The sequence below is a fragment of the Tursiops truncatus genome, chromosome 12 (assembly GCF_011762595.2).
Source record: "Tursiops truncatus isolate mTurTru1 chromosome 12, mTurTru1.mat.Y, whole genome shotgun sequence".
In the NCBI taxonomy this organism is placed as follows: Eukaryota; Metazoa; Chordata; class Mammalia; order Artiodactyla; family Delphinidae; genus Tursiops; species Tursiops truncatus.
This window is the reverse complement of record NC_047045.1, coordinates 82,622,904-82,646,547: the sequence shown is the minus strand read 5'-3', so window position 1 is coordinate 82,646,547 and position 23,644 is coordinate 82,622,904. Positions and strand designations below refer to the sequence as shown.

At 41.4% G+C, this 23,644-nt stretch overlaps 1 protein-coding gene across 18 annotated transcripts in view; it reads left to right on the top strand.

Annotated features, from left to right (window-relative positions):
• Positions 1–23,644, top strand: part of LOC101328244 (1-acyl-sn-glycerol-3-phosphate acyltransferase delta) — a 1,425,233-nt gene that overhangs the window by 1,055,763 nt on the left and 345,826 nt on the right. For all 18 annotated transcript variants that reach the window (XR_004529329.2, XR_012324969.1, XR_012324970.1 and 15 more), the window contains one exon: positions 16,172–16,233. Coding sequence is in view for 14 of the 18 variants with exons in the window: in XM_033867950.2 (XP_033723841.1) it covers positions 16,172–16,233 (62 nt within the window). In the remaining 4 variants the exon portion in view is untranslated. The remainder of the gene's footprint in view (positions 1–16,171; positions 16,234–23,644) is intronic.

Below are 23,644 nucleotides of genomic sequence, written 5' to 3'. Positions count from 1 at the left end.
ATGACCATCAGAAAGTCAGTCAAGCACAACAGCATTTATTAGATCTACTTTAGTGAGAACCCTCACCACGTTGACAGTTGTGGGCTTTTACAGAAAGGGGAGGTCCAGATTTATAGGGTTTGGGGATCTGGGCGCACATGGTTAGGGCAGACCTTTCTGGTGGGGAGCTGATTGGAATTGGGTAGCGTTCATGACGTAATAGTTGGGGGTTGGTAGGCACAATGAGAGAAGGATTTTGAAGGGACCCTTGATATGAAGTCTGGTTTGACATGTGAGCCATTGCCAGGTGAGCAATCTATGGTTTTGTTAAAGGAGATGGCTACTCAGATGAACAAACTGGTTAAATTATTTGCAGGAACTTCTTGAAGCAAACAGTGAAATTATTTATTATATTACAAGCTTATCTTCAAAAGCAGGGTTTTTTCTGGAACGAACAATTAGGTCTCAGTGGTTTTGGTTCTCAGCCCCAATAGTTAAGCTATGTGGATGCAGGTGGTTTTAATTCTCATCTCACCCAAACAGCTGCTTGGTTTCCCAGCATGACATCTCCTTTTTGGTTGCTCTCGGCACACTTGGCTGTTTCTCCATTTGTGTGGTTTGTTGATGTGTGTATTATTTCTTCTGCAAGCTCCATGGAAGCAGAGCCCCGGCCGGACTCACTTTTGCTGTCTCTGTAGAATCTGGCCTCACACATAGTAGACACACACAGAAAAGTTGCTCAATAAAGAATGAATGAATGTTGTAATTCAACCTCTGGCCAATCATAATGTTTATTACTATTAGTGAAATGAAAAAACCTGACAAATTTCTGATTGTGTCTCATTATCAGTAAGACTTATTCTTCAGCAGTACCTCATGGGAAGATAAGGCATCTCATAGCCACTGAGAACTGACTCAGAAAAGGCATTTGAGTTAATATGGCAGCTACAATGAACTAGAAGATATCAATGTGCATCTGTGTTATGAAATCACAAACATCTGAGCTTAATCCACCCTATTTTAAGCTACCAGAAGAGGCTTTTGTGTGCTTTTTGGGTAGTAACTGCCTCATTTATAAGTAAGAAACTGAATAAATAATATTTATGGCTTCTTTCAGCTTATTCTTAAAGCTTCGAAATCTACAGATGTTCATGCTTTCCCACTCAGATAAGCTATGCTTACTGAAATAGCGGTTATACTAGATGGTATTCCTTCTTCAAACTACATACATGCTCATATATGTTCATGATAAATAAAAACTCAGGTCTATAAGTTCTTGAATTTTTATTCAATTTTTCCCAAAGTTGTCTTTATATATACTTCAAGTTTTCATGTAGTCCTTTTTATTATGAAAAGTTACAAATGTACAATTAGATATAGAAAATAACATAATGAACGCTCATGAACCCACTGTCCAGCTTTGTCAATGTCTAACTTTTCACATTGCTTCAGATAAATCTGTCAGGTTAATTAATATTTTTGTATCTGTTTCATCATCTCTAAAATGGGGATAATAGTAGTAACTCTCTCACAGGGTTATTGTGAGATTAAATGAATTATTATATGTAAAACACAAAGAAAAGTGCTTTGTCCATAGTAAATGTTACAGAAATGTTAGCTTTTATTTTTAACAATTATTATAATAAACTTTCAAGACAGATTTGAGGCATCCCCTCCCCTTTTCTATGATCCTGTTTCAATCTCTCCTTTCAGTCTCTCCAATGGTGTTTACCATTTGTGTGCATTATTTTACCCTCTTAGTATATTTGTATGAATCCATATTGTTTAATAGGTTTTCTAAACTTCATATAAGTGAATCATACTGTGAGTGAACTACTGCAACATTTTTTCTTAACTTAGGTTTTTGATATTTATATACTTGACACACTTTACCCTAGTTAATTTTTATTAACCCACTTCCTAAAAGTCTTTGCTTAAATGCCATTTTCTCAACAAGAAATATTCTGAGCATCTTACTTGAAATTATCCAACCCCGCTCTTATCCCCTTTACACGATTCTTTTTTTCTCTTTCTGATAGAGTGCTCGTCACTTTTGAAAATATTTCATAATTTATCTCCACCTTAGAATACAAGCTCCAAGGAGGGATTTTTGTCTATTTTCATTTTTCTAATGTGGCCCATGCTCTAACAGAGCCTTGCAGGGAGTGGGTGCACAATGGTTTTGAATGACTGATGTTGAATGATTTTGTCTCTTGCCTTATTGATGGTCATTTCAGATGTTTCCCTTCGTTGTTGCTGTTATTACAAAACCGTGCAGTAAATATTCTTGTAACTACCTCCTTGTGTAACTGTGTAAGTTTCTCTCTGGTAGACACCTACAAGTGACATTGCTGCATAAAACATGAATATCTTCAAGATTCTTTTTAACTGGTTTAGGATGTCTTAGATGTCTCATAAGAGTTGGCTATTGAAAATAATCCTCTATAGACATCAGTAAAATCCTATCAGCAGAGAGGAATTATTAAGATAAACTTGGTTTTATTTGTTGAAGTCATAATGCTTTTAAATTTGATTATATAACATCCTACTGCTGACTTTGAACGCAGTTGCTCAGTCAAGATATCTTAGTGAATTTTCCATGCATTCTATTAACACCTGGCTCACAGACTAGTTCAGAAATGGCTACTTCAGCAAAGTGCCTGGAGACGGTAATCAACCAGGCTTAACTGGAGTGGAAAGGAGCCCATCACACCCATTCACCGATCCAGCCTGCAGGTGTACCCCGCCCTCCCCCCCCCCCCCCCCCCCCCCCCCCCCCCCGTTTCAGCTTGTGATTAAAGGGAGTTGTCCAGTGTTTTGCTGCATCATCTTTGATCACATTGAATTATCAGATGCTATTTCATCATTAGCCAGTTTCCTTTTCAAAGTTGTACCTAAGGGAAAAATAGAAGGTAACTGTAATTGTCAAGCCTACATTAGGGATTCTAAGCTATAGCCAAGAGAGAAATTAATCCTCAAAGCATTTCACACCAAACAGCAGCAGTCTGCAAATTGCAGATTATTTGTGACATGTGGCCAGTGCCAGTAGCACATCAGAGAGCTGAAATCCATTTCAATTTTTATCCCAAGCCCACGTGCACATGGTTTTCCATTGAACCAAAAGGATATCACAATTGCCCCCGTGATTATTTGCAAGGAAATTAAAAAGAAAAATAGTGATTGAAGACTCATGTAGTTTTTAACACTTTTCAATGGAATATATTTTCCAAATGAGTTTCCCCTACTTCACAGCATGGTTATTGAGGAAATTCAGCAAAAGCTTTCTAAAAAAGTTATAGTCAGTTAATTCCCCAAAGGTTTTTGGTTTTTCGTGTTTTGCTAGCTATCGGTGACTTTGTGGAAATTATCCACAACTTTGTAATGCATTTTCCCTGGGAGATTCATAATTAGATTGTAAAATGATCTTTATGGTATGAGAACAGAATGAAAGTAGATGTTGATTACAGATACTAATTGAAAGGAAAATCCCAGTTTCAAAATTATCCTTTAAAAAATTAAGATTCAAGTCTGTCTTTATATGCTTTGTTATATAAATTTCCTTATTAATTTTTAATACCAAACAGCAACTTATTTTATTTACAGTAAGATCAGATGTTTAGAAAGCAGGGGCACGCAGTGAATGAGGAGTTTCATAGCTGGGAAAAAAAAACAATTGAAGAGCACAAACCTGTGAGTATATCATTAGGATAAATCCAGAATGAGATGAAATTCTAATTTCAATGACAACAAAACAGCCTTTTAAAGTTGGGTCAAGGACAAGAAAAAAATAGGGAAATGACAGCGAAGATGGTAGCACAATGTTAAGAGGTTGCAAAAGCTACCCCATTCCTGTTTTTCCTATTTTCTTGAGCATAGAGAATGTTTCCCATGATGGAAAAGACAGAAAGAACAACTGAAGGAGGAACTTGTGCTTAAGAAAATTGAGAACAGAACAAAGAACACACAAACATTTTGTGTCCTTAGATCTCCAAACACTTCTATATATAATCTCAGAGTCACTGTCAGGAGTCCTTGAAATATCATAAAGAAAGAACGGAGTTCAGTGTTCTGGAGATGGATTTTTTTAACTTTTCAAAATGAGGAAAGATTGAATCTCAAAAATTGAGAAGCAATGAGTTTGATGTCAGTTTCAGCCATCAACTACCAAAAAAAAGTGTGAGCACTTAGAAGGTATGTAAGCATTATGAGCCAGCTCAGAGTCACCAAAGCTGAAATGTGGAAGAAGTCATGTGAACTCATTGTGAAACTTCCTGACCTTGAAGTGAGAGCTGGACCCTGGGTTGCAGAGGTTGAGCTGGCAACTGGAGACAGCTGGAAGGCATACATAGGGGTTCTGTTGAAGCAGTCAAGCAACTGTGGAGGAGAGAAGTAGAACAATGGACTGAAGACGACAGAAAGACAAAGGGACAAAAAAGAAATGGAGAAGGAAAGCAATGGGTAAAAGAAAAGTAAAGTGAATTTCACAACTTAAGGGCGAATTGTTTTTAAAATGGTGGGTTGACGTAATGTCAGATACTACAGAGAGATGGAAGGGAGCAGGGACTGGGCGAGGGCCATTGGCAGTAAGTCCTGAACTAAGCAAAGGAGTCCTGCCCTAGGGCCCTCTCTGTTCCCCCATCCCTTTCTCTAGGAGCCCACAGGTCCTGAGCCCTGCCTGGGTTCAGAATTCCCTGCATAAACAGCCCTGAGACCCTTAACTGGCTCTGCCTTCCTGAAAGCAATGGCCAATAGGTAACTCATGGTGGGGGGTGGGTTGTGGAGCTTGAACCTATGGGCTCCACCATATAGGTATGTGAGGGGCTCTTCAGGAATATAGGAACCCGCGAGTAGAAGGATGCAACTTGGCTGTGCCGGTTTAGCCAGATTCAGGAGCAGACCTCCAAGGGGTCTGAGAGTTCCAAGTCATCACCATCCAGATCCTCATACAGCTGTATTTGTCAAAGTAAAAGGGTGAACCTTTTTTTTTTTTTTTTCTTTTTTTTTGCGGTACGCGGGCCTCTCACTGTTGTGGCCTCTCCTGTTGCGGAGCACAGGCTCCGGACGCGCAGGCTCAGTGGCCATGGCTCACGGGCCCAGCCGCTCCGCAGCATGTGGGATCTTCCCGGACCAGGGCACAAACCCGCGTCCCCTGCATTGGCAGGCGGACTCTCAACCACTGAGCCACCAGGAAAGCCCCGAAACATATTTTCTAACAGTTTTTTAGTTTGATTTACAACTTTTAAATATTCAGACAAATAATATTCAGACAAAGTTGTTACACTTTCCCTGGACCAACAAGTTAGAGGTCTGTTCTAGGGGTAGACCTGGCTCTTGGGTCTCAAAATCAGAGTGGGCATTCGAATGCTTTATCAGTAGGGTGGAAGGAAACCCACCAGTAAGATGTCAGAAGTAAAAGGTGGAAGTGAATGTTGCAAGTGTGAGAACTCTCATCTAAAAACCTGACTTTGCAAACAAAGAGAATATGCCTCTCAAAGCCTTTTTGGAACAAAGCACCATAAGGTCACTGGTTTGGTCTGTCCGACCTCAGGTTCCCCAGCATCTGGTCAAATGTCTGACACTAAATACATGAATGAGTGTGGCAGCAACAAATAAACAGGAGTCTTCCCGCATACTACATTTGAACATGAATATTGCCAACTACAAGGTCAAATCAAAGAATAGAGGGAGGGGAAATGAACATCTGGATGCTTCCTATAAATTTTCACATACATTACAGATCACTTCAGCCAAATGGGTATTTTCCCCAGGAAAGAGAAGGTTAATAAGGGTTTAAAAGGATTGGATATGATCTCTATCACAGATCTAGAACTAGTATCTAGAAAGATCCTTCTAACAACAAGAATGTTTCATTATTAGAATGGAATTCTTTCACTGATCCTTTGATCCCTGTCACTGGAAATCTTGAGACAGAGTCTATAATGTAGCTGGCAGAGGTGTTACAGAAAGGAATTCTGTACCAAGAGGGAGGTTGGTTTAGAGAGAGTAATCACTAATAGCTCTTTAAAAACTAAGATATTTTTGTTCTTTAATACATGACTATGTATTACGTAAATCTGTCTTTAATCATTGCAGAAATTAAATGCCAACAAGTCCGTAAAATCTAAGAATTAGATCTGATTGTCGTTGGTATAAACGAAATAATCAGAGTGCCTCTGGCAGTTGTGTGGCTGTCTTAAGGAAAATATTTTGACATTTCCACAATGGTCTGAGTAATTGCCTATCAGGGTGGCCCCAATCTGAACCAACTCAGCAGGCCTGGCCTCTATCTCCCATTGACAACAGAGCCCAACTCTTGCTGAAAATCAGCTTTATGTTGACAAGGCCAGTAGGAAATGAAACATTTAAAGAACTCTTTCTTGTTTCAATAGTGGTATACTAATATTTTGTGTTTAAAAATTCCACCTTGTGCCCTGGGGCAATAGACTTTCACTCAGAGGTCCTGAAAGTGTACCATACAGGCTTGTGTCGTCGCCTATTTTCCAGTGCTCTTGCTCAGGAAACCCAGAAGGCAGTGCCTTTCCCTCTTAATTAATTTATTCACTCAGCAAGTATTTATTGAGTACTACCCTTGTGCTGGACCCTGTGCTCGTTCCCAGGTCCTAGATAAAGCAGTGAGCAAGTCTCCGTCCTCGTGGAGCCTGTCTGTATTCAGGGTAGGAAAAGCAGATATTAACAAATAATTACACACATAGTTAATGGAACTGTGCCATGTGTTATACATATGGGCCCTCAAACTGCTTTTTTTATATTTATTTCATTTATTATTTATTTTATATATTTATTTTGGCTGTGCTGGGTCTCAGTTGCAGCATGTGAGATCTTTAGTTGCGGCATGTGGACTTCTTAGTTGCAGCATGCAGACTCTTAGTTGTGGCATGCATGCAGGATCTAGTTCCCCAACCAGGGATCAAACCCAGGCCCCCTGCATTGAGAGTGTGGAGTCTTACCCACTGGACCACCAGGGAAGTCCCACAAACTGCTTTTTAAATCAATTTAATAAGTTGTCATTGAGGCAAGCTTTATATGTGCACCAACACATTTAAGTTGAATGTATTACCTTTTTTCAAGAGTATGATGATATACAATAAGACTATACAGACTGGCTCTACCACCAAAGAAAGCCCGTGTTTGTTACCAAGTCCAAGCTGTACTGCTCACTGCACAACAGGCCAATAAATGAAGAGACAAAGTGTTAGGGCAAGGAATAGCAACTTAATTTGGAAAGCCAGGGAGTGGAGAAGATGATGGACTTGTGTCCCAAAGAACCATCTTACTCAAGTTAGAATTCAGGCTTCTTTTTTACCTAAAGGGGAGAGGGTGTGGCTTGTTGTTGCAAACTTCTTCTGGCCAGAATTCTTTGTTCTCGCAGCTGTCCCTGTAGGTTTGGTCACAATACTCCTATAAAACTCCAACAAGACAAGTGTTATCCTCTGTTCTGCAACTTTTTATCTCTATATGAATGGAAAAATGTTAATACCTTTAAAGGTCAGAGCCTTGAGAATGAGCTATCCTGTATATTTCAGGCTGTAGGCAACATGGCAACATTCTTTAACAAAAAATGCAGAGCCAGCATGACTAAGCACAGGAAACAGAGCACAAAGGTTAGAGCTAAAGAAATAGATTCAATATGGAGTCAGGTTTGTTCTCTGTTACGTGTTCATTGTCCCTTCCTGTTTATTTTTTTTATAGTCACTCCATGATGAACACTTAAACCTTTGAAATTCTGTTTTGCTTTTGTTTTTTGTTGTGTTTAGATTTTTGATGCCTCTACAGTAGTATATTTTCTCCCCCAAACACAAGAAATATACTCAAGTTAATCAGACCTAATCTTATTAGTTTGAGGGTGAAAATAATGTAGTATGTAAAATTCCGAACTTGTGGCATTTTTATATACAAATCTAACATCCACTTCTGTTAAACCACCCTCACAGGCAGAAAGCAGTTTGCAGTGCATAGTCTGGGATTTAGAGGTAAAATTTCAAGGTAGAACTCTCTGTTACTCAGCTCTGTCATTTACTTTACTTACAACCTGGGTATCAAAAGGCAAGTAACCTTGAATATTACAGAAGAGCTACAAGTAGAAAACAGAGCCCCTCCCTCCCTTACCCACAATGAAAAACAGATCAGCTCTGGTTAAACAACTCTGGTTAAACAGATCAGCTCTTCTGTTTAACTGATCTGTCGTCAGTTCTCTTCTTTGACATCTTTGTGGAATATTTGTTTTTAAACCACAGCTTGTTTGCCATAATCATCCATCTGTTGATTGTATACTCAAGTAATGCCCTTACTATGTGTCATGGCTGACTCAGAAGGCTAAGCAGAAGCTAGATTAAACAGTTGCTAACTGTCCTTTTTGTCGGAAATTTGAGTTAGGTTCCCTTTTGCATGTTTGGATAAGTGGAGGTGCTTGGGGATCTGCGGCTTAAGTTATGTGCATTATTGCCTCTATTAATTCACCTTATAAGTATAGATATGTAAAGAGAGCAACTTGAAATGACCAGTGGGATTAAAAAATTTTTCCAGCTAGTTCACAGGTAAAAATATGTCATAAAGCTTTATGATATCAAATGAAGATATCAAATTGCTTATTTATTATTTTAGATTATTATAGTGAATAAATGAATTAATAATTAATAAAAAGGCCACAAATTTAAAGCCTTAAATGTATACTAGCCATGTGCATACATACTTGATCGTCTCTTATCTTTCAGCACATTGTCATAATAAATCTCAATTACTTAATAGGCTATTGAACTCCTTTAGCAAAATTAGCCTCTAAATATTGAGGGTTTGGTTAAAAAGGTATTTTTGAAACAGCAGCAGAACAACTTTGTCAAGTATGGTCTCACAAGTACTCCTGTATTCCAGAGACTCTCAAAATAACAGCTACCATTCATTAAGAGCCTACTATGTACAAGGAACTGTACTAGGTAATATGTATACAAACATATAGATACACACACACACCATTCACAACAACCCCATAAGTTGTATACTCTTACTCTCCTTTTTACAGGTAGAAAATGAAGGCTTTAGAGCTAACACAATATCTTTGATCCAAGATAATAGAGCTACTTAGTAGTACAGGTAAACAGTCCCTTCATTTCCTTCTCCTCTTCTTGCTTCACCACTGTTTCTCACTTCCTCCTGGGCCAGGTACCTGGGGTGTGGGCCAGGCTGGGGCTGAGAACACCTCCACCCTCACATGTAGGGTAAAGAGAGTGTGTAATCCACCCACTGAGGGAGAGAGGAGAGCCAAGGATAACCAGGAAAATGCACACATCTAGGGTGGATGCTAATCACCCTTCTCTAGGCATGTGGGGAAGGACTCTGTGTCCTGAGGTGCGTGTCTGTGCCTCACATATTCTCGATTTTATACACAGTCTTCATTCACAGAGATGTTACCATTTAGTGCATTCTTTCAATCCAGCTAGATTTGTGAAGTCTTCTCAGGCAACATTATGCTTCTTTTCCTTTTCGTATCACACCAAAAACAGTGCTGGACACAACACTGATGCTTAACTTATTTCTTCAGCAAATTTATTTTCAAGGAAAGACTTCGATAACAAATTAAAATGCCTAGCGTACTACATGTTATACAACTCATTGTTTCTCACTCTAAAACCATTGTTTAATGTGCTTTCCAAGTAAATTAGAGCTTCATATTTGCCCTCCAAGAGAAGCCATGGTTTCTACTTTCTAATCTGCACAAGACTAGCAAGAAGTGACCGTCTCCCCATCATCAGCTTCAAAACCCGCCATCTGAGAGAGTCTCAGGCTTTTACTTGGGAAATCACCTGCTAATGTCAACAGATCATTGAATTTCTTCTTATAGCAGAAATGACTTAGTGTCTAACCTTTATTTATTACTAGCTAACATATAGCTAGCTAGTTGTTGCAGAACTAGAGCATCAACCCAGGCCATGATGACGATATGTTGTTTTAAAAGGCATGAAGCCACCGATTTTGATAGTTGATATAAATATATATCAAATATTTATTTGAACATGTTACACATGTAATAGGAACTGAGGTAAATAGGCCTTTAATGTGAGGGTATGTGTCAGTCTGACAGGGAGTTGGGTTGTGTTTAATGTTTGCTGTAGTTGAAGATGTCAGAGATTCCAGATTCATCTAGTTTTCTTGACTTTTGTCCCCCCTCTGACTTTGGGCTTCCCTAAGCACTCCTCCTCAGAGAGAATCTGTGTCTTGAAGCTCTTTCAGCTGCCACCCACTGTCATTTTACTGGAGGTCTATTGGTATGTGGTAAGGTTAATTGGTGGGGGGTGGGGGCAATAGTGATCTTCTGATTAATTCTCAGTCTTCTAGTGGGTCTGTTTCTTGGTCTGTGACCCTCACGAGTATTTCTCCAGTGGTACAGGGATTTGTCCTTTTTTTCCCCTGCCGCCTACTCCCTCCCCCACAGGTAGCATTCTCAGTCTATGTCCTTGAAGCCCAGATTCCTGTGGACTGTTCTTCCCCCATTTGGTGAGACAGGCTGGGGTTAGAGGAGTGCCCTTCTCCCATAGCTCCAGGGTAGGTGTTGGCAAAGTCCTTCCTCAGGAGGGCAGACCTTTGCTATGGAGAAGGCTCTGGACACTTTTCACAATGCTTACTCTTCCCCTCCCTCTTCCAGTGCCACAAGGGGATCCTCACCTTTTGAGGACCTGGTGGATTTCTTAGAGATAAAGATCGGGAAAAATCTGTAAGACCTCGGCCCCTAGAGTTTCTCATTCTCACACTAGTCCACACCCCATTTATAGCAATTCATCAAAATTACTGTCTAAATGTTTCTACCAGTTTATTGTTCCAGCAACTTCTGCTCCACGTAAGCAGATCAAGTTGTGACTCACTGGACTTGCCTGTCTCTCCAGATATCAGGGAGGTGCTTTGCCCTGTGACATCAGTTCTGTGATTGGGCCAAGAAAAGTTATTGATTTTCAGTTTGCCCAGATTTTTCTTATTATAAGGATGGGAGTAAAAACTTCCAAGCCCTTTACATGTTAGAACTGAAAAAAAGACGTCTTGACCTTTATTTCTTAAGACAATAAGTCATGTAGCAATTATTTCAACTAGCTGCTTCCCTTTTAAATAATTAAAAATTTTAAAAGAAATAGCAGCAACAGTCAATAGATATGGATATGCCATTAATATCATCAGCAATAAATACACTTTCTAATTTTTTTGGTCATTTCATCCTGCTTTCCATACATTCAAAGCTGCTGCTTGAGGTAGAGGTGGTGATTATTCTTAATAAAGGAATTGGCATTTAGAGTAACCAATTTATCCAAGAGCATATAGCTAGCTAGTTGTTGCAGAGCTATAGCCTCAACCCAGGCCATGATGACGATACCTTGTTTTAAAAGGCATGAAGCCCCAATTTTGATATTTCCCTTCTGTAATACATACCTCCAACTGCTCTATTTTCAAGTGGTGACAATGGCCGCAGGCTATTCTTTTGAGAAAATTGGATGAAAGGAGAAGGAAAGAGAGAGGATGGTAACTCTCTGCTCAAGGCTGGATTTTTGCTGAATTTTTAAAGGGGAAGATTTGAATACATATGTAGTTTGAAGTGAACAAGCTGCAGAGCAGCAGAGTCTGAGGAGAGTGAGTGAATGCTGAGTTAGACCATAACGAACTGAGAGGGGACAGGTTAGGACAGATGACTAATGACTCTTGTTTTGAAGAGGAGGAACCATTTTCCCTTTTATCCTGGAGGAGTAGAGATGGAGGATACAGAGGGGTTGTAACTGGGAAGGGATATGAAGTTAGGGGTGGTACACTTGATAGTGGCCCCAGGGTGGGGGGTGGGCGTGGGGGGTTCTCTGGAAGGCTCTGAAGGTCTGAAGTAGAGAACGGGTACAGGATGTTCACTGGGGTGTGCACCTGGGAAAGGAGAAGGGGGCAGGATTGGGCTGAATAAGAAGTTGAACTGCCATGCAGGCCCAACAAAGCCTCAGGCCACCAGCAGAGACTTGGGAGCAAATGTTGCCCAACAGCAGCTCATGTTGGGACAAAACAGATGGGCAGGTCCACCTCCTCCTCACCCAGTCAGCAGAGTCAGGGGTCCTGGGGAAGATGTGACCTCAGGCGAGGCGGCTCTCTGCAGCTGAGGAAGACCAGACTGCAGGCCAAGGCATCTCTTGATGTCCTCCTGCAGCTCGGCCACAAGCCTTCCTTGCAGGGGGTCTGGGTCCCGCATCTCCATGTTCACCACAACTGCTTTACATTTTTAGACTGTGTCAAGTGAGGTCCTGTTTTGAGAATGAAGTGTTAAAGGTTAATTGAGAAGAATGGTGATGATTTGGAAGAGTCCCCAAGGGAGAGGGGAGAGGGTGCTGGCCAAAGACAAGTGACAGAAGCAAGTTCCTTGACAGTGAGTGGACCCTGAGTCTGCAGTAGCACCATTCTCAACAAGGATGCAGCTTCAGGCAGATGGTCTGAATTTCTTTTAGTAGATATTCTGGTCCCATTTTACTATACTAGCTGTGATTGGCAGAACTGGAACAGAGGAAGAAAAACAGGTGGTGATGTTTACCCAGAGCTGGATATTGGATATTGGCAAAGAAGGTACAGTAGAGGTACAAAGGAATCATGCATTCTAAGCATCACTGACGTCTTCACATGTGGGGTTCAGGCTGGGGAGAGAGGTTTGAGGTCAGACAAAGTCTGCTTAACCAATAAGCAAAGTACACACAGGGCTGGAGGTCAGAGCTGGGCCCTCTGGGGTGAGGAAAGAGGAGGGGTGGAGGAGGAGCCCCTCCCGGGAGCCACAGTCACCGAGCTGGTGGGCAGTGACCACGCGGCGATGACTCACCCATGGAACAACTGCTGTTGAACATCTCATCCAGCCAGGCCGTGTTCTAGGCATGGCGGATAGAGCAGTGACAAAACAGCAATGGTCTTGCACTTGTCGCCTTTGCATTTCAGCAGCAGGAGAGAGAAAATAAAGTGAATGTTACATTGGAACTGTAGGTTAGAAGATGCTGAGAGCTATGGAGAAAATACAACAGTGATGGGGATTTGGGGGGATGAAGATAGGCTGCAGTTTCACCCAGGATGGTCCTGCGAGGCCTCACTGAGAAGGTGACATTTGAGCAGGGACTTGAAGGAGGCAGGGAGTGCTGCATGCAGATATCAGGGTCGAGAGCTTTCCAGATAGACGGAGCAGCAAGTGCAAAGTCCTGGAGACAGCAGCCTCCCTGGGGTGGTCAGAGTCAAGAGCAGGTCAGCGGGGCTCAAGTGCAATGAGCAAGGGAGAGAGAAGGCTCAGGGGCTACACAGTGAGCCAGGCAGTGGAGGACCTTACACAGGCCAATGAGGGCCTTGGAGTTGACTCTTGGTGAGATGAAAAACCCATGGCGGATGGCATGATATCCAACGTACATATTTTAACAGGAGCCTCTTAACTGTTACCTTTTTTTATAAATTTATTTATTTATTTATATTTATTTTTGGCTGTGTTGGGTCTTCGTTTCTGTGCGAGAGCTTTCTCCAGTTGCGGCGAGCGGGGCCACTCTTCATCGCGGTGCAATTATACCCCTCCCTGGTCTTAAATAGCTTGACCCCTTACAACTCTTCCCTTCTAACTCTATGCCGTCTCTATCCTTGTTTTTTTATAGTTTATTGCATCCACCAGGTGTTTCAGGTAATTAGTTAGTCTTCTGTTAAAGATGTTAATATTTGAGCTATCATTGACATCAATCCTTTTAGTTATATCTTAGGAGAATGTTAAAATACAAATTCTGAAAATAGGCTAATTTTAAATTGTTTTTTATTTTACCTAGCATTAAAATAAGTCAAATCAGTTTTTCTCAAGTGGGAAGAATGCTAAGGACCACTTGTAAAGGAAAAAGAATATCCTCTAAAACTAAGTTTGAATGAAACTGTTTTTTAATGGTATTTCTTAAATATGTCTAGATATAAATTTAGATAGAAACTTTTTATGCTTATACAACTAGAAGACCCAAATGAAAATGTATAAATGAAATATAAATGAAAGCACAAAACCAAAAGTATTCAAATTAACTCTATGAATTTAATATAGCAGATGCTGTCATCTTACTGAAACTAAGTCAGTGCTTGGGGTACAAACAGGGCCCTGAGTGGTCTGATCTTAGCCTGCCTATGACCCTGAGCTTGGGGAACCTCAGTTCTGCTGTCTCTCCTCCTGTGCAGCTCCTCCCCTCATATACTTGGCACCAAACCACGGGACCCTCACTTGTTGGGAATTTGACCCTGGAATTCTCTCTGCCTCTGTTCCTTTCCTCATTAGTTGCATAAAACTAAAATATGCCTCCTTGCTCCCAAGGAGATCTAAAACTCAAGAACTGACAGGGCTCTGAATTTCCACAGCAGTTTTTGGTTGAATGGCAGCCAACCAAATTATCCAGAATATACCTTTACTAATTGTTTAGATCAGAACAGCAACTCTGAAATGAACAACTTCTCAAAAAGAACCACAGTCTGCAAGTCTTCGTGGCCTCCAGTGGGAGAAAAACAGCTCAGTGTCTCTTGCAAAGGTCGGGATCTGGCTTTCCTTCTTCGTAGTATTGGACATGCGTGTGGCAATTAATTTACTAGGTTTTCCACCAAAATATTCACCTTGGAATTTCCATTTATTTTCTTGGACTCTTGTCAGGTGGTGACATCACCTGTTTACATTTTGTTCGTATTTGTAAAATTTTTTTTGTATTACCTTAGTGAACATTTATGAACCACTTTCTCGGAGTATGAAATGCAATAATGTCGAAGACGAATATATATTGAATATAGGAACAAAGACTAAATCTCCATTCCAGCGTTTCATATGACCACAGAGTTTCAGAGTTGGAACTAACCCAAGTCAAATTCATCTCTAAAATATTCTGCATAAGTAGTCATTTACCCTCTGTCTGGAAGCCTCCAGTTACTGGCTTATAAGGCAATGTATTCCATTTTTAAATTAGAAATTTATTCATATTGAACCCAAGTATTCCTGCTGTAATTTTACCTGTTCATTTTAATTCTACCTTCTAGAATAATGCACACATCTAATCCTTCTTGCAAAGGATAGCTCCTTCACCCTGCGGAGACAGTCGCCTCCCTCCACGGCCCACCCTCCCCCAGGCAAACGTCCTCAGTACTTTCCACGTTCTTACATCACAATATGGAGAAATGCCTCAGCCTCAGCGGTGGCTTCGGCACATTTTCTTACAACCCATTTTCCTTAATAGAAACGTCAACAGATTCTGTCATTCATAGATTTGATCCCAAAGAAACAGGTTTTTATATCAATTCTGTTTCCAGAGTTTATATTATAAATGACTGCAAATTAATACTGTGGAATACTTCTATTTAAAAGGCAGGGATGGAACGCATTTTAAGTGATAACTAGTATGCCCTGGCATAGATAGATAGATAGATAGATAGACAGACAGACAGATGTATATACTTATGTATACATATGTATATATATGAGTATGGTTTATTTATTTACTTATTTCTTTTTACAACTGAAAAAAGAAAATGTGAAAGCTTGCGTAGGCTCTCACTGTCTGGGTAGAACTAGCAGATGATGGGCACAAGACTGCCCTGGCCTTCTTCCCAGGTCTTTTTCGTAAGAGACACTTTCCAAACGGAAATGCAGCATCTTTAGGGTCTTGACAAATCCTCCTGGAAGAACCAGGCAAGAGTCTGAACTATAGCCGAATCCCATGAAGACGGGGCGTCCAGATGCTCCATCTTCATCCTTCACTCTCGATGTGCAAAAGCCCAGCCTGGAGGCTGAGGAAACAGGATGTGATAAATAAGTGAAACGAACCTACATGTGCCAACTCCCCATCTCTGGCCCCATGAAATCCTGGCTCTATATTAGGGATAAGTGACATGCTGGGCAGAAATGACACAGTGTCCTAAGGCCCCACAAAGGCCAGGTCACAATCAGGAGGGGAGAAAAGGCCTGGCCAGGGTCACGTGTGGCTCCTTCCTAAAGAATCACAGTGCGGGGCAGGCTGCAGGCAGAGTGCCCTCGGGTGTTTGCTGTCTGGAGGTTGGTTAGACTGTTTTGCAGGTAAGCATTTGTGTCCTCCCCCAAAGCGACACTGGTCACTGGTAGTCATAACTGCAGTGAGAACATAGTACTGCACAGAATGGGAATAACACGTTGGTGATTAACTCTTCTTCCCAACAGCTGGCTGCCCCAACTCCTTGATTAAAGAGCTCCATCACTTCAGGATTCTTGGAGAAGAGCAGGTGAGTCAGCCTCTCAAAAGCTACGCCAGAGTGTTGTGGAAGATAGATAGTAATGAGGCCGTTTGGGCTCCCTCCGGGGAGGCAAGGGGTGTCTCCTGACCCTCAGCGCCTGAAATGGGAAAGGGAGCCATGCAGGAGCTATGTGTGGGAACACTCCTTCCCTTTTCTATCCATCAGGCCTGACAGGTTATTAATTGGTACATCTGCTACCTGCCAGAGCATTACATCTCGGGACGCGGCAGTAAGCAGGTACAACGTAGTGGCAGATAAGCAAATAAGTGCCGAGATGAATTATGCCTAAGAGATCGAGCATCACAGACAGCCCTGACTTGATGTCTGTAGGTGGATGTACAAACTCTTTTCACCAGAATTTTATATTGTGTGTGTTACCTGTATTGCACTTCAGCCGCTTTGTCTATGGATGTGAACATGTGACTTATATACAAAAGCTGGCCCATTTAAAGTTGATTATTTAAGTGTTGCGTTGTGCTCAGTGAAACATGTCAGGTTCTAAGTAGATGTGTTAAGTTAATAATTCAGAGTGCTAAATATTACCTAGATGTATATGTATAAACACACACACACACTTGACCACTTAAAAATAAACCTCCTAATCTTCATATGGAATTACAGGCTCCATATTACTATTATGTTACATCTGATATCAAGCTATCCTTGAAATACTCATGCCATATAGTTTACAGCATGCTAGTTGACCTATTTTATACTCTCGTATTGATTTTTACTCGCAAAGGTGGCCTTTGCCCACTCTGACCAGAGAACATGCAAATGGAGACGTGGCAGCTCAGTTTTGTCAACAGATTCTTGGTTTGTGTGTTTTTGTTTGGTATGTGTATGTCGCAAAGTTGGACTGCCCATTTCCAACATGAGATTTCAAAAGGGGGATTAATTAGGGGAGGATGAAAGGCTGGAATCATTTCCAACTCCTTGAATTAGCAGGTTACAGGGAGCCTCATTCATGTTTTCATACTGTAAATTTCCAGAATAGAGAGCACGGGTGTTTATTCAAATACAAGCAAAATCAATTATCCTCCGTTGCAGGTAAGAGCTGATAACAGACCCCAAACATACCTATTTATGAAAACACCTGTATCTCACAGCTATTTTCCTGTGAAAGCCTGAGAGATTTCTTATAGCAAGAATCATTGATTGTTACCCTGAGATTTCTGCTCAGGTAATGGAAGCTTCTCTTCTAACTTGTACCAATATTTGCAAATTGTTTCCATGTTTGTTTTAGAGTCACTGGGTGATAAGTAGGGAAAAAAGCCAACTATAATCATCTCCTTAGAGTTGCATAAAATGCAAGCCACTTTGCATTTTCTTAGACATTTAATCAAGCCATAATCAAAATCTATATTACTCTGATCAGTTGTGCTACATGGCCACTTGGTACATCACAGCAATATTGATTTTTATTTCCTGAAAAACCACATTTCCTTCCTTCCTTCTTTCCTTTCATTCGATGAATACTTAACTGTGCACCTGCTCATGTGCTGTATGCCATTCTTGTTTACAGGGACAGAGGAGTGAAAAAGAAAGCCTCTCAGGCTCACATTCTAGTTGAGGAAGGCTCTTATGTTACGTGCACACAAACATGTTCAGAATATGATATGCTAGACGGTTATCATTGCCATGGAGAAAAGTAAAACCAAAAAGAAGGATAATGAGTGCTGGCGGTTGGGGGAGTTGAGATTTTATACAAGGTGGTCAGGAAAGGTCTCACTGAGGCAGGTGCTAGGTGCATGAGGACCTCAAAGGTGCGAAGGGAAGCACCATGGTGACATCCGGGAAGAGGTTCCCAGGTAGAGAGTAAAGTGAGTACAGAAGCTTTGAAGCAACCGTATGTAATGCTTATTTTATGTAAAAAATATTATAAAATATAAGTTGTGGTTGGAATAAAGGAGGAAGAAATCCAGGAGCATGTAAAGTGGGAGCCAAAGGAACAAAGCGTGTCCTGATCAAGCAGGATGCAGATGGGAAGTGAGCCCTGGAATTTGAAACTTGGAGGCCATTGTGACCTTGACCAGTGGACTGGTGAGGGTGAAAATCTGCCTAGATTGGGTTCAATGGAGAGGGGAGAAGAATGGGAGAGAGAAAATCTAGATAACTTTTTTTTTTTTTTTTTAGGAATTTAGCTAAATGAAAACAAAGAAATGAGGTAGCTGCGGGTAGGGAATGTGGCATCAAGAAATTTTTCATTTTTATAGGAAAAAAAATGCCATGTTTATGTGCTGATGGGAATGATTCTGCAGAGGAACAGGGAGATTGATGATGCAGAGGAGAGGGGAGAATTTCAGGAGCAATGTCCTTGATTCGACAACTAGCAGAGTTAAGGTTTGGCCAGAGACGAGAGTGGAGACAGCTCAACCTCGTAGCCGTGGGAAATGCAGAATATGTAGGAAGATTTTTGCTGCTGTTTCTCTTTTCTCGGTGAAACAGGAAGCAAAGTCATCAGTTGAGAGGGAAGATGGGAGAAGAGTTTTATAGAGATAGGAAAGGATGATGAAAGTGTCATTTAGGAGGCTAGGGAGTGAATAAGTGTAAAAAACGAATGAATTTGGAGCAAGATCAATCAGCCTGACTGTTTTTCTGTCACACTGAACTGTGTAGGCACAGATGCAGCAAAGGCAGAGGGTCAAGTTTAACCAGCCACACGAGTAAAACAAAAACAAGAGAGAGGCAAAGGAGCTCTTTGCTGGGCAGACCTAAGGGAGTGAGTATAATGACTGAGCCTGAGATTTCAGCTGGCTAAGCAGAGAAGAGGGATGAGGGGAGAAAGGGATGGGGAAGAGGTGGGAGGACCCACCGGCTACAGGTCCCAGTGGGTTCAAGGAGTCTTTGGAGTTTGGGTTTTTGAAGGGTTTAGCTGGAAAAGTAGGTGTTGGCCGAAGAATGGAATACTTAACATTGAGATTGTGGAGGTGGTGCAGTGACTGGAAATGACAGGGTCAGGGGAGGACCAGGAATGTTGCTGGCTGAGTTAAGGTAGCCGACGAGATGACTGCAGAAGTTGAGGGCATGGACTTAAAAAGCCAGGGTGTTGGAAGTATGGCCCATGTGGACACTGAGCTCCTCCAGAACTGTCACCAGAGCGGACTTGGAGAGAGTTCTGGTGAGTCAAGAGTTCTGGTGAGTCAAGAAGCCTCTGGTGAGGCTTCTAGAAACAGGACAGGGAAGGGAGAGAGAGACTGAGGGAGGTGGGCATCAGTAGCTGACTGCAAAGGAGAAATAGAGCACGAAGAGCGGTTTGAAAATCCCAGCTGGAGAGTTTTAGAAGGAGAAAGGAAAACTGTTCTACCTGGGGTGTTGCAGGTCAATACTCGGTGGTGCAGAGGGTGCAGTGGAGAAAACATTTGAGGGGCTGCAGGGGAAGCAGTGTCCTGAGGTGTGAATCAGGTTCAGTGAGGGAAGAATGTGAGAAAAACACTGAGAGAGTGTAAGTTACAGGGCACTTACTGCTGACTGACTCCGGGTTCCCCATGCTCAGAGGCAGGAGTTGGGGCAGCTGAAGGACAGGGTGGGGAAAAGGGGTGGACAGAGCTGTGTGTAGGATTGAGGGTCAGACCGGAGAAGTGACAAGGGAGCCAAGGATCTCTTGGTGATGGATACAAACAGGTCACATCAGCTAGGGATATTTCCGTGCTCATGAAACATGACAAAACGTAGTGGCCTCGGGGCAGATGGTGGCACGAAGTCCGGAGAGGGAGCAGAAAGTTCCAGCCCCAGCGCTCCTGCCAGTGGGGGTGGGCGGCCTCAGCCGGAGCTGCTGAAACTCTCAGGCTGTCTCTGGGTGCTTGAGGCAACTTAGATTACTTGATGAAACAAAATGTTTTATTCTGTGTTACAAGTTCCCTCTGACAAATCATTGTAGTCTCTAACTTGGCGTTTTGGTTTGTCAAAAAGGAAGAGTAATGCTAGGTCATCTCTTAGAACTTCTGTAAATAAATAAGACTGCAAAGTAAGTTGCAAATATTAAGTACTACACTAAAATGTTTCTGATTTAAATACTGTTCACACTCTATCAATAGACTAAGCTAGTAGCAGCAAAAGTAGACACTAAAATCAGTGTAACAGGGAACTGTATTCAATATCCTGTAATAAACTATAATGGAACAGAAAAAATAATAAAATAAAGTAATATCAGTGTAACATTCACTTAAAAGTGAGTTGGTGAAACCTGTACAGATACTGGTTAATTACTGAACTCATTACTGGACGGGAGAGATGCTGACCAGTGTCTGACTGCTTTGTCTGTGTTTCCTTCCGTTTTCATTGACCTTGAATAGGCACTTGCTTTTTGAGATCTGGATTAAAAATAAATCATTATAAACACTATAAATCATTACCTTCCTAAAATAAAAATGCAATTAAAACTCCTTGGAATGTAACATATTACATTTACTTCAGCTCTGGGCCCTGTCGCTGATTTGTGTTTACGATTCACATTCATAAAGCACCTTTCAGCCCCTCACCCACACCCACCAAGGCCAAACTACTTGGCAAAGATATCATCACACCGCAGGTAAGTAAAGCTCCTCTAAACTTCTAGGTGAGCCCTAAAGACAACAGGCATGATATCTGTAAGTCCACAGGATCTGGAGAGTCTTCAGAAAAACTGCATCTCAGACGTACTTCCACTTTTACCAGCTTCCTCCTCTTTGGGTTTAATCACCAGAGTTTTAAGGAAATAACCTTCATTTATTCAACAAACATTTCTGATACCTTTTGTACTGTTATTGTGCTAGTGTTGGGTAAAACGGTAAGCAAGGAAGTCACAGGTACAAATCATGATAAATGCTAAGATGGAACCTATTTTGGATAAGAAGTCAGGACCTCTGAAACATGAAAGTTGACAGGACACCCACCATGGAGTGAGCTACGATCACGGGGCTTAGGGGAGAAGAGCCTTCCAAGCAGAGTAAAGCACATGTTCTGTAGCCCCAGAGGAGGTGAAGAGCTTGCTTGGTTCAAGCCACTAAATAAAATTAATGTGGCTGGAAAACAATGAGCAAGAGAGGCCGTGATGAACGATAAAAAACACCTACACCACGTGGGCCATGGTCAAGAGTTTGGATTTCATTCTAAATTCAATGGGGAATCCTTAAGAGTCGAAGCAGGGGGCTGGCATTATCCAAATTACATTCTAAGAATGTCAGTCTTGTTGCAATATGGACATGGTCTGGATGAAAATGATTGGCAGAGGAAACAGAAAGAAGTGACTATTCAGAGGTAGAATTAAAGGTCGTGGTGATTGATTAGCTATGAGTCAGGGAAATGAAGGAATCCTACAGCTCTATTAACTGAGATGGGTTTGATTGTAGGAAGGTGAAGGTGAAAGCTTGGAATCAGGGTTCAATTCTGAATATCTTTGATATGACTGAAGCATTGAGAAGGAGACAAGTAGGGATTTGGATGTGTGAGTTGGAGCTCAGAGGAGAGGGAGGTCAGGGGTCAGAGACAGATAAATTTGGAGTTGCTGGCATGTAGGTGGTATTTTAAATCCATGGCGGTTGCGAAAAGTAGGTAAGAGAGGAGGGACCACGGATGAACCCTGAGGAGCGCCAGCATTTGGAAACTTGGTAAAAGAGTGGCAGCCAGCAAAGGAGACCAAGGAGGAGCCTCAAGTTAAAGGAGTAGAAAATCCAGAGATGAGTCATGATGGAGCCAAGAAAGGAAGTGTTTCCCAGAGGAGGAAGTGGCTGTTTACATGAATGCTAATGAAAAGCTGAATAAGACGAGGTCGGCCAATTGTCCTTTGCATACGGCAACATGGAAGTCATGGGTGGCCGTAACGAGCAGTTTTGGTGGAGAGTTGGAGGCAAGAGGCAGATTTTTATGGGATGAAGAGTCAGCAGAAGCAGAGTCAATTTCTTCTAGAAGTTTTGTTATGAAAAGGAAAAAGGAAATGCAGCAGTAGCAGGAGGGTGCTTTACAGACTGAGGAGGCTAGAACTTGTTTTATGTTCATTGAAATGATCCAGTAGAGATGGATTATTTGATGATTCAAGAGATAGATGAGCGAGCTAAAGAAGGGAAGTACTTTAGAAGGTGAGAAGGGTTTGTTTCGGATCCACAGCACAGAGGGGGTAATTGACCCTTAACAGGGATAAAGCCACTTTCTTTGTTGTAAGAAGACAGAAAGGAACAGGTGAGTGTGGGTGCAGGTATGTTGGCAGGTGTAGTGATGCGGAGGGGAAAGTTGGCGTCTAATGGCTCCATTAAGGCAGACACATTTTTCACTGCTGCATCTTCTCCACATAGATTTCTTGACACATAGAAAATGCTTAGTCTGTTGGTGGGAATGTAAATTGATACAGCCAGTATGGAGAACAGTATGGAGGTTCCTTAAAAAACTAAAAACAGAACTACCATATGACCCAGCAATCCCACTACTGGGCATATACCCAGAGAAAACCATAATTCAAAAAGACACATGCACCCCATTGGTCACTGCAGCACTATTTACAATAGCCAGGTCATGGAAGCAACCTAAATGCCCATCAACAGATGAATGGATAAAGAAGATGTGGTACATGTATGTAATGGAATATTACTCAGCCATAAAAAGGAATGAAATTGGGTCATTTGTAGAGACATGGATGGACCTAGAGACTGTCATACAGAGTGAAGTAAGTCAGAAAGGGAAAAACAAATATCGTATATTAACACATATATGTGGAATCTAGAAAAATGGTACAGATGAACTGGTTTGCAAAGCAGAAATAGAGACACAGATGTAGAGAACAAACGTATGGACACCGGGGGGAAGCAGGGTGGGGGTGGGATGAACTGGGAGATTGGGATTGACATGTATACACTAATATGTATAAAATAGATGACTAATAAGAACCTGCTGTATAAAAAATAATAATAAAATAATTTTTTTTTAAGAAAGATGCTTAGTAAATATTTGCCCAATAAATGAATACCTCATTCGTGACTTCTGTCTTCTTAGTGAAGTATGAAGTAAGATGTCCAGAGAGGAAAGTGGTGGGATATGAGCAGTATGGGAAGAAAGAAGAGAAAACATGCTACTAGAGAAACATAATACAATCATCAAGAAGTTGTAAATGCTCATTTGAAGTCTGTGATGAGTAATTTAAGAGAAAGCAAGCAGTGGCCAGGGAGAAAGTATTAGGTCAGTTCATGAGAATTCTCAGTGAAGCTGAAGAATTTAAGCCATGTCCGTACTTCAGTAAGAACACCGGGAAAGGAAAGACAGGAGATGATGGTTGGAAAGAGACATATTTGGAGTTTGGATTTCAGAGGTGGTACAGTTTCTCATGATGACAAGGCCCAGGAATGAATTGTAACAGTAGAAGAATTGTTTTGAAAAGGTCCCCAGAGATGAGAAGGTAAAGGAACTGAAAGAAGAGGTTGATGGATGGACA